Below are 16,268 nucleotides of genomic sequence, written 5' to 3'. Positions count from 1 at the left end.
CCAGCTAGGGGGAGGCAGGCGCTCGTCGTCGGTGCCTGGGGGAGGAGGCAAGGGCGCAGGAGCTTGGGAAGACGCCCCTGTCCCGCACCCCTGCGTCCCAGCCAGCGGCTACGGCGGGCAGGAGCCCACTGGCCCGTTCTCCCGCCCCCTGTCCGACCCACCGGGCCAACTTTTGACTCCGGGTGTCCAGACACCCACCCAGGTGTGAGCCCGGGGTCGCAGGTACGTACTTGAAATTGGGAGAGAGGCCCCGCCTGGGGTGCCTCGGCAGAGCCCCACATCAGGCGATCTAGACCCCTGCGTCCCTTCCTCTAGTCGGGTCCAGGTGACGAGCCTGGCGTCCCAACTATTTTTGAAACCTGTTTTCTCTCGCACCTTTCCCCTCGGGCTTCTAAAGTCCCTTGGGCGCCCAGGCAAACGGCAGACTCGCTGACTCGCTGTCACCTCTCCCTGGAGCGTCTGGGAGGCTGGGAGGGGCCTCCCCCTGGCTCCTTTCTCTGCCTGTCTCTGGTTACGCTCAAGGAACTTGTCACCTGGCACCTTCCCCTGAAGCCAGAAGACCCAGCCCAGCGCAGGTCGCAGGTCTCGTTGTTTGGGAGGGAGAAGAGAGTGGCTTGCCTGGGGTCACACAGACCTTCCTGCCGGTTTTGGAGCCAGAACCCAGGACTGCTGCACACTCCCACCTCCCTGCCACCCACTTCGGGCCACTGCCTCTCCCCTCATCAGGAAACAACTGACAGTACAGTACCCCCTCACCCCATTCCCTCTTGGCCTTACAGGGCTCCACCAGGGGAGCCCAAGCTCCCTGGTCCCAGGAATGCCAGCGTGTCTGGGCCTAGAGGGCCCGCCTTGCTCCTCCTCTGGCCCCACTCTGTTGTTCAGCTGTGGCCGCCTCCCAGCTGAGACTGGCATTGGCATTGGGAATGTGGGGTGGGGCCTGCTGGTGGGGGGTGGCGTCAGAGACCCATTAGGGCTGGGCCAGTAGGCCAGGGGATGTACCGTTTATCACACTGATTGCCTCCCAAAATAGACCCTTTAAAAACTGGCAGGATTTGACCAGAACTTCTGAGAATGGCCATCTGTTCCAGCGGGAGAATCCTGCGGTTTTCTCCAGGAATGAGGGAGGGAGTGTGGCAGGGCAGCCCCCGGAGAAGTGGTTTTGAAGGAAGGGGGGCTGGCAAGGGAAGGGAGGCTAGAAGGAAACATCTCTGAATCTGGGGACGCAGAAGAGGTAGCCACTTTGGATGGTGGAAGAGAATTTCTATTGCCATCTTCAATCTTGGGCAAGTCACTTGTCCTTTCTGATCCTCAGTTTCCTCATCTGCAACATGGGGATAAAACCTCTTACCTGGCAGGAGTATCAAGGAGATTATTGGTAATAATGCTCCCTCCTAACTGGTGGCTTTCTTCTCCCCTGCTCCTCTTCCCCCTGCCTATCCTTGGGACGCCGCCAGCATGATTAGTACTGTGGTGGGTTTTGGGGGCCCAGAGCTCGTCTGCACCTTTGGAGGAAAGGAGAGGAGCACCTCACCCCCTCCTCCAGGCCCCAGTAAGCCCAGAGTGCTGTCCTGGAGCCTCTGGACCTGAGGGAGGGCGGGCCGAGCCCCACCTGTCCCTCGTGATGAAGTCTCAATTTCCTCACCTGTAAATTGCCAATAACTGTAGTACCTGCCTCCAACTGTTTGTGAGGATCAAATGAAATTGCGTTTGCCTGGCATAGAGGAAGAGTTTGGTAAATGGTAACTACTTTTTTTGTAACTGTTTTACAACGTGTTTTTGCTTCCATTCTCCCATTGACTCCTGTGAGGTGACAGAGCAGGCCCATTTTAGAGACAAAGGAACTGAGACTCTGAGCATTGGAGTCATTGGCCCCAGACACAGAGCGTCTGAGAGGCAGAGCTCCACATTCCTAGCGCAGGGGTCTTACCAGTGTGCTTGGTGGACTCTGCCATGGGAGGAGCTGGGAGCAGGCCCCACCCACCCCAGGTTGGGCTGGCAGCCTCTGACAGCAGTGGCCACAGGTTAGAGCAGGGGCCATGGGGTATGTGGGGGTGGGAGTGCTAGGGTCACCTTGCTCAGGGTTGTGACCCATCTGGGCCTTGGACCTGGTCCCTGCGGTTGAGTTTTGAGGCCAAACTGAAGCCAGTGGAGTTAAAGTTAGACTCGAACCCTGCTCTCAGTTGTGACCTGTTCCTCCCCGTCAAGGTCCTCACTAGGATTAGCATGAGCATTGCTTATTTATGGAGAAACAAGCCCAGAGAAGGGCAGCACCTTGCCTGAGGTCACACAGCAAAGCCAGTGCCCCAGGCTTCCTTCTACCCAGCCTCAAGCCTGCAGTGGATTCCTGGTTGTCCTGACCTTGAAAGAGGGCTCTCCTCTCCCACACATGGCTTTTCCCATCCCTTGGGGAGACATCAATATTTTATCTCAGTCCCTGGCCAGGCATTTTCCTTCCAGCTGCCTGGAAAAGGGGCTTACCTTGGCCCCTCGGCACCCTTTCCAGAGGTACTGGGATCACTCAGGCCCTCTGGTTCCTTTGTGGGTTGTGCTTACCCAAAGAGAAGAGGTGAAGAAATAGGAGGTGCAGGTTCCAGTAAAGCTAGTTCATGGTGGAAGGCAAGGGAGGGAGGATCTAATGACACTTATAATAAAATGTATTCCAAATGAATGTGGCCCAACACAAATTCATAAACTTTCTTAAAACTTTATGAGTTTTTTTGTGATTTTTTAAAGCTCATCAACTATCATTAGTATTAGTATATTTTATGTGTGGCCCAAGACAGTTCTTCCAATGTGGCCCAGGGAAGCCAAAAGATTGGACACCTCTGGCTTACGGTCTGGTGCACCACAGCAAGGGTGTAGATCCGTGGTGTGGTTGTGGACATTGGTAGCAGGACGAATAAAAATGAAGCAGGGTGAGGAAGTGATGGGACAGCTTTTTAAGATAGGATGGTGTCTTCATTTGGGTTCTTCTAGGGACAAGCATTGGAGTGCAAGTCATTTATTTGGGAAGAGATGGCAGGAAATATTGTTTGGACAAGTGAGAAGGGAGGGAAGTCTACAAAGTGGATGTTACAAAGCAAATTACCGGCAGGGCGCGGTGGCTCATGCCTGTAATCCCAGCACTTTGGGAGGCTGAGGTGGGTGGATCACCTGAGGTCAGGAGTTCGAGACCAGCCTGACCAACATGATGAAACACCATCTCTACTTAAAATACAAAAATTAGCCAGGTGGGATGGTGCAGGCCTGTAATCCCAGCTCCTTGAGAGGCTGAGGCAGGAGAATCACTTGAACTTGGGAGACAGAAGTTGCAGTGAGCCAGGATCCCGCCACTGCACTCCAGCCTGGGGGACACAGTGAGACTTTGTCTCAAATAATTAATAAATAAATAAATAAAGCAAATTACCACCAGGGACTCCTGGAGCTTAACCCCGCACTGGGAACTGCGGGAGGCAGTGTAGAACATGCTCTTCAGAGGCGTTCCACTGGAGGGGCAGTTCCTGGCAGCCCAGTGGGGAGGACTCCTGGGGATGGGAGATCTTCATTCCCCAGTCTGCACCGGCCTCAACATCTCCAGCCAGTAGAGTGGCAGGTGCTGGCAGTCAGAACAACGTGGAAAGGGTATGCAGAGGGGATAAGGGCGGCCACTGACAGCACCAGGGAAGGTCCCTGTGAGAAGGTGACTCAGTACACACCGGTGAATCCCAGGAGGGAGGAGTCTGGGAAGAGCGTTCCAGCCAGAGGGAATAGCAAGTGCAGGGAGTGGTGAACTGGAGCCTAAGACTCTGCTTCTCACGGGCCTGGGGGCTGTGTGAGGGGCATGTGGCTTGAAGGAGTCAGAGGTCACCCACTGCCCACTGAGGGTCAGATGCTCTTTTTGAGCAGCGCTACAGGGCTCTGCCTGATCCCACCAAGGGGCTTGGGCTGCAGGAGGCAGGTGTGGACTGGAGTCCCAGTGCTGTCAATTGTGAGCCATGGTCAGACTCCTCTGAGCTTCTCTATCTGTGAAATGGGAACACTGATCTATCCTGGACTCTTCTTTCAGTATGAGAATGGCCATGGACATGTTAAAGCTCTTTGCATCTGACCATTCGTAATGACAGTAGTTCACACTTGTGATACTTGGTATGTACCAGACAAGGTTCTAAGCTCACCTCAGGTGTGAACTCAATTCATCCTCAAGACAATCCCATGGATGGATACTCTTTTTTTTTTTTTCTCTTTTAAGAGGGAGTCTCCCTCTGTTGCCCAGGCTGGAGTGCAGCAGTGGGATCTTGGCTCAGTGCAACCTCCACCTCCTTGGTTCAAGTGATTCTCCTGCCTCAGCCTCCCAAGTAGCTGGGATTACAGGTGCCTGCCACCACGCGCAGCTAATTTTTTTGTATTTTTAGTAGAGACAGTGTTTCACCATGTTGGCCAGGCTGTTTTGAACTCCTGACCTCAAGTGATCCACCTGCTTCAGCCTCCCAAGTGCTAGGATTACACGTGAGCCACCACACCTGTCTGAGGTGGATACTCCTATTGTCCCTGTTATTTATTTATTTATTTGAGACAGGGTCTCACTCTGTTGCCCATGCTGGAATGCAGTGATGTGGTCATAGCTTACTGCAGCCTCGACCTCCTGGGCTCAAGGGATCCTCCTGGGTAGCTAGGACTACAGGTGTACACTGCCATGCCCAGCTAGTTATTTTTTGTAGAGACGAGGTGTTACCATGTTGTCCAAGTTGGTCTTGAACTCCAGCCTCAAGCAATCCTTCCTTCTCGGCCTCCTAGAGCACTGGAAGTACAGGCATGAGCCACTGTGCCTGTCTTGTCTCTGTTTTAAAGTTAGGACACTGAGGTGCGGGGAGGTTCAGTGACTACAGACTCCAGAGCCCATAGCATATTTTTCTCTTACTGTGTAAGTAGGTACTTAGGAAGTGGTAGCTGCTGCAATTTATCATTTTGAAGCTTATTTTCTTTTGATAACAATCTCAACAGCTTTGACTTCTGAAATTTTCCTAGTACTTTTCACATCCAGAAACTTCTGATGATGCTCCTGAGGGGCTGAACCCATTTGTCAGATAGAATTATAGAGAAGCAGCTACACTCCAGGTCAGGGCAGAGCTTGAGCCCTCTTCTGAGATGTCGTCACTCTGGCCTCTGAGGCCATCTCCCCACCAGGCTGGGGGAGACTGGAGGCCAGAGCCCCGGTCAGAGGCTCCCCTAGCCCCTGGGTTTGGCTGCAACTCTGATGTTGCAGACACACCAGCCAGGCTGGGTCTCTGGGAGCGGCAGAAGGGGCACAAGGGCATTCAGCCCAGCTCTGACTCCTGGGTGGTTGGGGGGACCTTAACGAGGAAAGAGCACGTGTTCACAGCTGTAATTTAGACCAGGCATATGGTCTGTCCCCAGCTAACTCCGGCAGCAGGTCATCTGTAAAATTGCAGCGTTAAAATAGCGCAGTCATTACCCACTACAGGGCCAAAAATAACTAGGACCGGAACAGGGCTGTGCACTCAGGCCTGTATTTGCCCGGGTCCTCCAGGAGCACCGGGAATAAGGCCTCCGGCTGTGGCTGGCAAGTGGGGCGGGTGTGGCCCTGAGCCCTACCAGTGAGCCTTCACTGAGAGCTCCCAGGTGCTGGTTTCTGTGGGGAGGGTGTGGACATGAGGGGCCTTAAGCTCTAGTGAAGAGATGAGTCACGTGCACAGACCACAGGAGGGAAGCAGCTTCCTAGAGAGAAAGGAGCATCTCAGTGGGGCCTGGGAACATGGGGGACAAGGGAGAAACAGGACCAGACTGGACGGCCACACTGGGCAGGCGTACACCTCCGTGCCAGGTCCGGGGGAAGCAGACATGAATGGCAGGTTCTTTAAAGGGAAGAGACGTGCGGGCAGTGCTTGGCAGTGGGTGGTGTGGCTGCGGGAGGAAGAAGAGATTTACGTTCAAGAAAGGCACCAGCAGCCCGCCCACAGGAGGGATGAGGCCCCATTGGAAGGTGTACTGAGCACCTACGATGAGCCTGCTTCTCTGCTAAATTCTATAAACTTACCCACGGGTCACAACAGCCCCCTCCAGGAGTCAGAGTTGTTGTTTCCGCCATTTTAAAATATGAGAAAACTGAGGCTCAGGGAAGGTAATGAACTCACTCAAGATGACTCAGACATGAAGCATTGGAGCTGATATCTTAGGATTAAGGCCCTTGCTGTTAACCACAAGGCTACATTGCCTCAATGGAGGCTTCCTGGCAGAGGTTGGATGTGTGGGATTTGATCAAGTGAAGAAAGGGCATTTAGGATAGAGGGAGCTACTTGAGCAAAGGCACAGAAGTTAGACAGTAAATGTTACATTATTAGGAAGAAGCTCTGCATGGTTGGAGCCTTGGGGTAGGGAGCATGTAGGGATATTGTGGGAGAAGAGACGGGGAAACTTAAAATCTCCTCACAGTCACTGGGCATCGTGGGGATTGTCTATAGTGGGCTGGGTGGGGTCAGGAGGGGCCCTCTGACTTGCCCTGTGACCTTGCACAGGTCCCGTCCCTGTCTGGGCTTCAGTTGTATCATCTATCAAGTGAAGGGCTTGAGCTGAGGGCCTAAGGCTGATGAGTGGCAACCAGTCTGTAAGGACGTGGTTAGAGGAGGGGAAGGGTCAGTCCAGGGAAGGAGGAACGCAGAAAAATGCTGAACATTTCAGGGGTCAGGGAGGACTAGGGAATGTTTTGACAGCAAAGAGATCACCAGTGACCTTGGCAGGCTTTGGCTCTTTGGAATGGAGGGAGCGGAAGTGGCTTTGGAAAGGGGCCAGGAAAGGGCTGAACCAGAGGAAATGGGAGAATGGGGACGTGAAAATGGGGGCTGGAGAGGGAGGGTGGAGAATGTTTGCCAGGGGTAGGAATGGATAATGAGATGTTCAAAACTTGATTAATCAGTATTGCCCGCCTGGGGCCTTGTGCTGAGAAACGATCAGAGGGAAGTAGAGCTGCAATTGATTATCAATGTCTGCCAAGGGCACGGGCCATAGGCACAGTAGCACTTCTCTCCATTGCTGTCCTTGCTTAGATGGGTCTCAGGTTGAAAGTGGTGGTCTGGATATCCTAGCCTGCAGACGGGAAACCTTAGGTATTAGGAATACCTAATTCCAGGTGAGAAGAAATGCCTCCACCTCCAAAAACCTGATCTTTTGCTAGAATTAAGGTAGTTTGCTGCATGATAAGGTAGTGTGGTCTCATGGTCAGGAGCTTGGGCTTTAGAGTCAGTCTCAGTTTCCTGTCTGTAAAATGGGAATGAAAGAATGCCTGCTTGCAAGGTGGCTGTGAGTGTTAGAGGTGATGGTAATAGCTACAGCTTTATTATCGTTGTATCTTTGTTATATGAAAACGCCGTTTTTCCCTGATGATGGTGCTGTTATTCTGAGCTTGAGAGTAGGGTCTGTGTCTGAGTTGCTCAGGGCCCCATCACTCAACCCAGGACTGGGGACACCTCAGGGACTTTCACATTCTTTTGGAGGATCAAATGGAATAGGCTTGTGCTTGATGGGACAGAGGATAAGGTCATGTTGGGCTTTGGGGTCATCTCAGTGGGGGCCCGGCCTCATGTTGGGGTGGAAGCCCGGGGATAAAGGCTAGAGCTGAAGGGGCAGTGGGCCTGGGACCAGGGCTGGGGATGGGATGGGGTTGTCCTCATCATTTCTTCCTTGAGCGAGTATTGAGCACTAGCTGCATGCCAGGTTCTCGATGACAGTCAGTAAGTCCCTGCTCACCTGATCTTAAGGCATGAGGGGAACTGGGCACATCTGTAAGTTCCTGTATAACCCTCCGCAGCCCTGACACCTGTGCCCTCTTTCAGATGAAGAAATGGCCTCAGAGAGGGACAGTGGCTTGCTCAAGGCAAATCCAGAGAAATGTGGGTGTACAAGGCCTCTTCTGGCTGTGGAGAGGGGGACCAGAGCCCCTGGAGGCCCAGAGCTCTAGGCCAGGAGCTGAGAGGGGCAGCAGGGATCCAGACTGGGTAGGGGACCTGGTGATGCCACCTGGACCCAGAGTTCTGCTCTTGACAGAGCCAGAACTCCAGAGCCAAGCGGAGCCTTGTAGTAGGGGCCCACATCCCTGCCGGAGCCTCAGCTGCCCTGGAACCAGCGATACCTAAACTTTCTTCCTGTGGCTTTTCAATCGGAGCCAGTGAGGAAGGCCCCAGGTGGAGGTAGGGAGGGCCCAGGACATCTCCCAGCCCCTCCCTGGGGGATGGTCTAGGGAAGCTGGCCCTGGCTACCTCTCGTGGCCCCTGGAAACTGATTCCTGGCTGGATCCTGCTCTGTCCTTAACAAGATTGTGTGTGAGGCTGAAGAGCAGTTTTCTTTCTCATCTGTAAAATGGTGCAATCATAACAAACACCTCCTACAAGCACAGCATCTGTGAGGGGATGGTAGAGGACAGGCAGGGGCTCTGGCAGGTGGAAGTGCAGGGTGTTTGTTCATCTTTGTTCATCTCCTTCTGAGGAGCCGGGGATGGTCAGAAACCACCAGTGTAGCCCGATTTTCCCCTCACGCCTATCTGCCTCCGCAAGGCCCTCACCCATGTGGTAGGGCACTCTTTCCACATGTCCCTCCTGGTCCGTTTGCCCACCAGTGAGGCAGGCTCATCCCCTTATTTCCTGACATTTGTGTGGTTGATGCTTTTAGAGGACTCTCCTTGTAGACCCTGCTCTGTGCCATTGCCACAGCCCAGAGAGGGGTGTAGTGTTAGTCCCAAGGAGGAGAGGGGACTTCCCTAGGATCATCCAGGGAGTAGGAAGCAGAGTGGGTCTCGAGCCTTCTCAGATTTGGGAAATCACCTTCTCCTCTCCCCACACAGCCTTACCCTACCCTGCTCTCCCTGGGCTACTGTCTCCTTCCCAGCCTCCCGCACGCCCGCCCCGTTGGTCTCTACCGATGCACACAGGGAGGAAAGCAGTGCAGGCTGGGGCCGTGGGAACCCCTCAGGGTTGAAGTCTGACTCATTGTATGTGGCCTTCATCTCATGACTTTGCCTCCCTGAGCCTCAGTCTTCTAATCTGTAGAATCACTCTCTCACAGGATTGCACTAAGGATTCAGTAAGAAATGGTATGATTTGCCCTCAACAAGTGGTAGCATTGAAGTAAAGAGGGCTCTGAGCTTGAAAATGGGGCTCGAAACTTGGCTTTTGCACTTCCTGGCTCTCTGGACTTGGTTATGTGATTGAGTCTCCATGGCCTCCATGTCTTTGTCTGTCAATGGGTTTGATAAAAGTGTCGACCTCATAGGTTCTTAAGGAGGATTAATGAGAACATTTTAGGTAAAGCTGCTTACATGGAGCCTTGATATGTGCCAGAAAGCTTTAGCCTTTTATTAAAAGTGACAGTAGACCCGGCGCGGTGGCTCATTCCTGTAATCCCAGCACTTTGGGAGGCTGAGGCAGACAGATCACTTGAGGTCAGGAGTTTGAGACCAGCTACTTGGGAGGCAGAGGCAGGAGAATCGCTTGAACCTGGGGGGCGGAGGTTGCAGTGAGCTGAGATCGCACCACAGCACTCCAGCCTGAGTGACAGTGAAACTCAGTCTCAAAAAAAAAAAAAAAAAAAAAAAATGACAGTAGTGGTAGGGGAGACCCCCAGCCAACTTGCTGGGGTTTCCTAGGAAAGAAGGCTGGTGAGAGCTGTTGCTGGTGGTGGGCCCTGAGCCGCAGGGTCTGAGGGCCTTCTCTGTCCTACCCCAGAGCTGCCTGAGAACTGGACGGACACTCGGGAGACGCTGCTGGAGGGGATGCTGTTCAGCCTCAAATACCTGGGCATGACGCTGGTGGAGCAGCCCAAGGGCGAGGAGCTGTCAGCTGCCGCCATCAAGAGGATCGTGGCTACGGTGAGCACCCCAGTTGGGAAGGGTGGAGGGACCAGGGACCACGGACCAGCTTCTTCCCAGGGTACCCTTGTCCCAGCTTGTTACTCCAATTGGGTGTGTCTGAGCCTGGCCCTGCCCTTGATTCTCCTTCCATCCAGCTTTTGGGCCTTGATAGAGGGAAGCACTGGACTTGCAAGGTCACGGTCAGTGGCTTCCCTCCAGCCATTGTGACCTCTTCCAGCCTCCCCACCCCCGTCCCAGGCTCCCTGCCGATGCATTGGTGCTTCCCTCCAGCCATTATGACTTCTTCCAGCCTCCCCACCCCCGTCTCAGGCTCCCTACCAAGGCATTGGTGACTTATCAGCACCAGGAAGGGTGGGGAGGTTGCTTTCCCTTGACTACCTGCCCAATGGCCTGAGAGATAGCATAGCACATCTGAGAGCACATTGCCCCCTCCCTAGCTTTGAGCAAGAGTGGGCCTTTTAAATCCCCTTCCCTTGGTGGCCTCGGACCCCTCAGCTCAGTGGATGGAGCAGAGTCCCCAAGAGTCATCCTGCTGGGTTGTGCTAGCTCATTCAGTGCCGAGTCTGTGTGCCCTCCTAGCTGTGTGTCCTTGGGCAAGTCCCTTAGCCTCTCTGAGTCCATCTCCTTCTGGGGAGAGGGAGGATGACTCGAGGTCCACGGTGCCTGACAGATAGCTGGTGCTCAGCAGATGCTGCTCCTGCTTCTGTTACAAGAGGGTGCTGGCTGAGTGGTCTTCCCCATGCCGCTGCCAGTCGCCTGAGCTGAGATGGGCCCCGCGTCTGGGTCCTAGGGACGGTGCAGTGTAGGCCATGAGCGTGGGTCTCAAGTGAGGCTGGCAGACTCCTCTGACTCCTGTCTGCCCCAAGGCTAAGGCCAGTGGGAAGAAGCTGCAGAAGGTGACTCTGAAGGTGTCTCCACGGGGAATTATCCTGACAGACAACCTCACCAACCAGCTCATTGAGAACGTGTCCATATACAGGTACGCTCAGCATGGGGTTGGCCCATCCACTCTGCCACTTGGGGCAGTGGGTGGAGTGTCCCATCTGAATCCAGGCTCTACCACTTCCTACCTGGGTGACATTGGAGCCTCAGTTTCCACATCTGTAAAATGGGGTTGGGAACAGATCCTGCTGCACAGCGCTGTTAGGAAACGCCGAGTGCATGGCACCTGGCTCACGATGAGCACTTGGTTAAGTGGCAGCTGCTGCTGTCATCATCACCAGTTACAGAAGACAGCTGAGCCCACCTGTGCCCCGTCCCCAGTCCCCACCGGCATGCCACTGAGCCAGGCTTGGAGCAGAGAACTGCAGAGTCACTGCCTTTTCCTCCTTCTGTGAATGCAGCGGCTCAGCTCTGGGTATCTGGCCAGGCATTCCAGGGAGGCCTCAGCCAAGATCTGAGGTCAGAGTATGGATGGTCTCTCTAGTGGGTCCTCTGGTTAGCCCTTAGAGCCTCAGGCTATCCCCACCTCTCTCAGCTGGTCAGTTGTAGTTTTTCAGAACTGGAAGGGATAGCTCAGGTCCATTTTACAGTTGGAGAATCTGAGGCCCGGAGAGGGGATTGCCTACGGCTGCACGCACGGTGAGGTAGTAGCTGAACTGGAACTAGGATACCCAGGCCAGAGCCCTGTCCAGCAGGCTCCCATCTGCCAGGCATCCATCCACCCTCTTGCTTTGTCTCCAAGCAGATGGCTCAGCCCTTTGGTGCACAGGCCAGTAGTAGGGTGGATAGATGTGTGTTGTGGGGGCCCGGGTGATGTCTTCCTGTCACTGGCCTGATCATACCTGCCTGCCTTTAGTCAACAGTTTAAGATACCTGTTTTGCCAACAGCTGTGCCAGATGAGGACTCCAATCCTGCTCATGCCCTCAAGGAGCTGCCACTCTAATTGGGAATAGTTGGGAGGAAACAGGAGATAGAGCATAGTGTTTTCCAAGAAGGCAAGGAGAGGGTCTGCCCGGGGAAATCCAGGAAGGCCTCCCAGGGGAGGTGGCACCTTGCTGGGGCTTGAGGAATAACAGGATCTAGTTTATTGATACCAAGGACCCAGTAACATTTAGGGCAGGAAGCTGGATCCCCTGGGATGGAGAATAGGTAGGAAGGGCCCTGGCACCTTCACGCTCTGCCCACCTGGGGTGTTGATGTCTGTGATTGAAGCTGGGGCCACGTGGTTGAGGGATGGGTCTATGGCACTCCGGTCCCGCCTCTGGGTTGAGGGGTGAGTCTGTGGCACTCCTGTCCCACCTCTGGGCTGCCGGCCCCTCCCCGAATGAGACTCTGAGGCTGACTGGAGGCAACGAGCTGGGACCAGACACGTGAGGGAGGGTGGGTTATGGGTGGCAACTGGGGGCAGAGAGGGTGCTCCATGCAGAGGGAGTTGCTGTGCAACTCCCAGGCCCACTGGGACTCCTTGTTGGGTCCTTGTCACACACACACCCCACCCCTACTCTCAACTCTTCCACCCCTGGCCGCAGCTCCAGAACATGCAAATGGTCCCAGTCACCCTGAGAGAGACGGACCTGAATCTCACTAGACCTCTGGGCAGGGGCATGGGTCGGCGGGCAGGTGGGATGGGGAGGCCAGGTGAAGGGCATCGGTGAGCAGGGGAGTGTCCTGCTTTCTGCTTCCCCTTCCAGCCAGTTGGCACAGAGCCTTAAGAGGCAGCATGGCAGTCATGGCCTCTGGAGTCCTACAGGTGAGCTCAGGTCTGGGCTCAGGTCTTTAGCCTCAGTTTCTTTCATCTGAAAAACGTGGATAGTGATAGAACCCATCTCAGAGGGTAGCTTTGAGAATTACATGAGGCGAGATCTAGAAAGCTCTTGGCACATTGCCTGGTATGTGGTAAGGGTTCAGCTATTACTGTTTTGGGGTGTGGCTCAGTGTGGGATGGGAGGAAGAGGGGGAAGTGCCCTGCTTCCAGTCTTTACCCCATTCCTTCCTTCTTGCCTGGCCTCGGCCCCTCCTGCACAGACGGCCTACGTACCCAGCCTGGAGGCCAAGGCTGGATTCTCAGAGTCTGCTCTGGTGGAGTGGGAATAGCAGGTTCTCTGCAACTCAGGGGAGCTGCCCTGCAGGGCATCCCACATGTGCTCAGGCCCCCGTGCCAGGTCTGGTGATACTTCCTCCTTGCCTTTCAGGATCTCCTATTGCACGGCAGATAAGATGCATGACAAGGTGTTTGCATACATCGCACAGAGCCAGCACAACCAGAGCCTCGAGTGCCACGCCTTCCTCTGCACCAAGCGGAAGATGGTCAGCGGGGAGGGCTGGGGCTAGGGCAGGCTCCAGCAGCCTTGGCAGCCCTGCTGTGGGTGGGGGGGCTGTCTGGTGTGGGAGGCAGGACCCAAAGGTGACCATTACTTAAGAAGAGGGTGAAATCCCTGGGAACCCCAAGTGGGTGCTGAGAGCTAAGTGGTACAGTGGTGAGGTGGGCAGTGGCTAGCCCTTGTCCCCAGTGTTTGTCTGGGCCCCTTTCTCTCTGTAACGTGATTTGTTGGGTTGAGGTTGTTTTGGATCTCCTGTCTTTAATATGGTCTAGGGGTGCAGGGCCTTGTAGGGATTGGTCCTCAGAGATGGGAGATCGGGGGGCCTGGGGTGGAAGGCAAAGGCGAGAGCCGTCAGAGAACTGGGCTTGCTGTGACTGGAGTGAGGAGGGCAATGGCCATTTCTTGGTGCCTCCTGCGTGTCCATTCCAGCTGTGACCGGAGTGTGGAGGGCGGTGACCATCTCTCGGCGCCTCCTGTGTGTGCATTCCAGTGCTAGGCTTCCAGGTCTTTACTCGTTTAATCCTCACAGCTCTGCAAGGTGGGAACTGTTACTCTCTCCATTTTTTTTTCTTCATTTTTAAAATTCTTAATGAGGAAACAGACTCCCAGAGGCCAGCTGTCTTGCTGAGGGTAACACAACCAGTCAGGGTTAGAGTGGAGGTTTAAACCCACATTTCTTCCCCTTCCTGCGTGACTGGGAAATTCAGATTTCCTTGTCTCGTTTCCAGGACACCCCTGACCACATCTTAGCCGGGATGAGGGGGAACCTTGGTGGTCACTGGGGATTCGTCCTGAATTTGGGGACAAGGAGTGGAGTGGGTCAACCTTTGGCATTGCAGCTTTTGTTTCTGAGGCCCCCAGGATCTGAGCATCCTCCCTATAAGGTGCTTCCTGACATCCGTTGATGGAGCATTGACACCTGTTGACCTCTGTTGACAGCTCAGAGCCCCAGTCCCCATGCCCTGTAGCGCTTGGAACCTATAGGAGACAAGATCCCCTTCCCTCCGCTGTCATCAAAGGACATGTCAGGTCCATCACAGTCTTTGTGGTCTCCAGGCTTCCTGCTGCCCATCAGGGCACACTTCAGATATTGTGTAAGTTGTAACAAATGATCACAAACTTAGTGGCTTAAAGCAACAAAAATGTATTCTCTTACGGAGAAGAAAAATGTATTCTGTGACAGAGGTAGATCAGGAGTCTAAACTAGGTTGGCAGGGTTGTGTTTTTTTTCTGGAGGTTCTAGGGGAGAATCCGTTTCCTTACCTTTTCTACCTCCCAGAGACTGACCACCTGCACTTCCAGGTTCGTGGGCCTGTCCTCATCCTCCGAGCCAGCAATGTAGCATCTCCCGGTCTCCTGATTTCATCGTTACATTGCTACTTTTAGCTCTGACTCTCCTACCCCTCTCAACACTCTTTGTGATTACATTTGGACACACTGAGTAATCTGGGTTAATCTCCATCGCCAGATCCTTAACCCACATCTGCAAAGCCCGTTTGCTACTGTGGAAGGCAGCATTCACAGGTCTCAGGGATTAGGATGTGGACATCTTGGGGGCAGACACACAATTCAGCCCACCACAGGTGTCATGGAAGAGGCACTGTAGGAGGAGACAGTCTAGCCGTCTGATCCTGGCTGATTTGCTGTGTTACCTTGGAGAAGATCCTGCCCTTCTCTGGGCCGCTTGCCTGTCAGCAGAATGAGAAGTTTGCCTCAGTGACCTCCGGGGTTGTTCTGAAAGGCCGCAGGTTCTTTTGAACACCTCATTTCTTTCCTGCAGACTCAGTGTCGCTGGCCATTTGCCTCATGAGGTCCCAGGGCTCCAAGTTGCTGTGGCATCTCCTGTGAGTTCCCACAGATGTGACTCGTGGCTTTGTCTTTTAGGAGCCCACGCAGACTTAAAAATACAGCTCCTTATGTCCCCATTGTTCATCTCTTCCTCCCTGCTGACCAGGGCAGGCCTTGGGCAGGGACAGCTGGCCTTGGGTGGGAGGGGCCTTCGACAGTGCAGAGGCTTCCTCTGGGATGAGGGGTCTAGGAGTAAGAGAGGTGCAGGCCCAGCTCTTACAAGGGAGACCTGGCCTGTGGTCAGAGGACTTCACACAGACTTGAGCGAAATCAGCCTACCCTCAGGCCATGGGGTCAGTTACCCAGGAAAACAGAGCCAGGCCACTGCTCAGCCACTGACTGCAGAGCCCTGACCGGGCAGCAGGAAGGGCCCCTGCCAGACACCTAAATTCTTCATCTTTCTTGGTGTGTTCTTCTCTGGGATTGGGTTGATGGCTGGAGTGGCTTATCTATCTCCCTACCCTTTGCTACGTGGCCTCCCTGCTTCAGGGGCCCTGCGGAGCCCTCTCCAAGACAGCCCAGCCCAGCATGGTGTAAATACATCACCTGCTGCCTCACGGTCTTAGCCCAGCCCGGGCTGACAGTGTGTTGATGACCTCGTCATGTTGGAAATCCTAGATTCTTGAGCTAAGTGGAAGTGTTCTTGGGGGAGGCAGGAGATGGAATGGCTGTGTCAGCCTCCGCACCTGCTGGCAGCTCCGCCACAGATGTTTGGCACCGGCTGTCCTGGTCTGAGCCATGGAGAAAACATCCAAGGCGGTAGAGAACAGCCCAGCTTCAGTATCTGGAACCCAGTGGGGCTTAGTTCTGGGGTGGAAGTTAGTAAATCTCACGGGAGAGTCAGTGAGACTTCCCTGAGACAGACACCTCGAATGGGGCTTTGAAGGCCGAGGACCCAGGAGGAGTTTGCCAGGCCAAAAGAAGGGGGTGGGGTGGTGGGTGGCGAGCGCACAGCAGCACGGGATTAACACACATGCAAGCACAGAGGGGCAAAGTGAAACGGTTCCCCTGGGGTGGGTGGTGAGGCGGCTTCCGTTTGCAGCAGGCCTTGAATCAGGATGTTGAGGGCCTTGAATCGGGATGTTGAGGGACTTGAATCGGAATGTTGACAAAACCACACTCATTGTGGCTGGGGGCCTCCACACCCCTACTCTTCCTGGCTGGGCTGCCTGAATGAGTTCATGACCCATTCAGGTTGGGGGAGAGGGGCTCCTTTCTACATCACCCACCAGTCAGTTGAACTCTAGGGCAGCACAGCCACCGCAGCTCTCCCCTCCCTGGTGCTGCTGGGCACAGCCAC

The 16,268-nt window shown here is 54.5% G+C and overlaps 1 protein-coding gene across 1 annotated transcript in view; it reads left to right on the top strand.

Annotated features, from left to right (window-relative positions):
* The window catches only part of LDLRAP1 (low density lipoprotein receptor adaptor protein 1), a 28,839-nt gene that overhangs the window by 3,007 nt on the left and 9,564 nt on the right, over positions 1-16,268 (top strand). Inside the window, exons 2-6 of the mRNA XM_011955672.1 lie at positions 5-135; positions 6,304-6,311; positions 9,711-9,853; positions 10,723-10,835; positions 12,992-13,106. Coding sequence (XP_011811062.1) covers positions 5-135; positions 6,304-6,311; positions 9,711-9,853; positions 10,723-10,835; positions 12,992-13,106 — 510 coding nt within the window. The remainder of the gene's footprint in view (positions 1-4; positions 136-6,303; positions 6,312-9,710; positions 9,854-10,722; positions 10,836-12,991; positions 13,107-16,268) is intronic.

Source organism: Colobus angolensis, unplaced genomic scaffold (genome assembly GCF_000951035.1).
Source record: "Colobus angolensis palliatus isolate OR3802 unplaced genomic scaffold, Cang.pa_1.0 Scaffold4, whole genome shotgun sequence".
Lineage (NCBI taxonomy): Eukaryota > Metazoa > Chordata > Mammalia > Primates > Cercopithecidae > Colobus > Colobus angolensis.
This window is presented reverse-complemented; position numbering and strand designations above follow the sequence as displayed.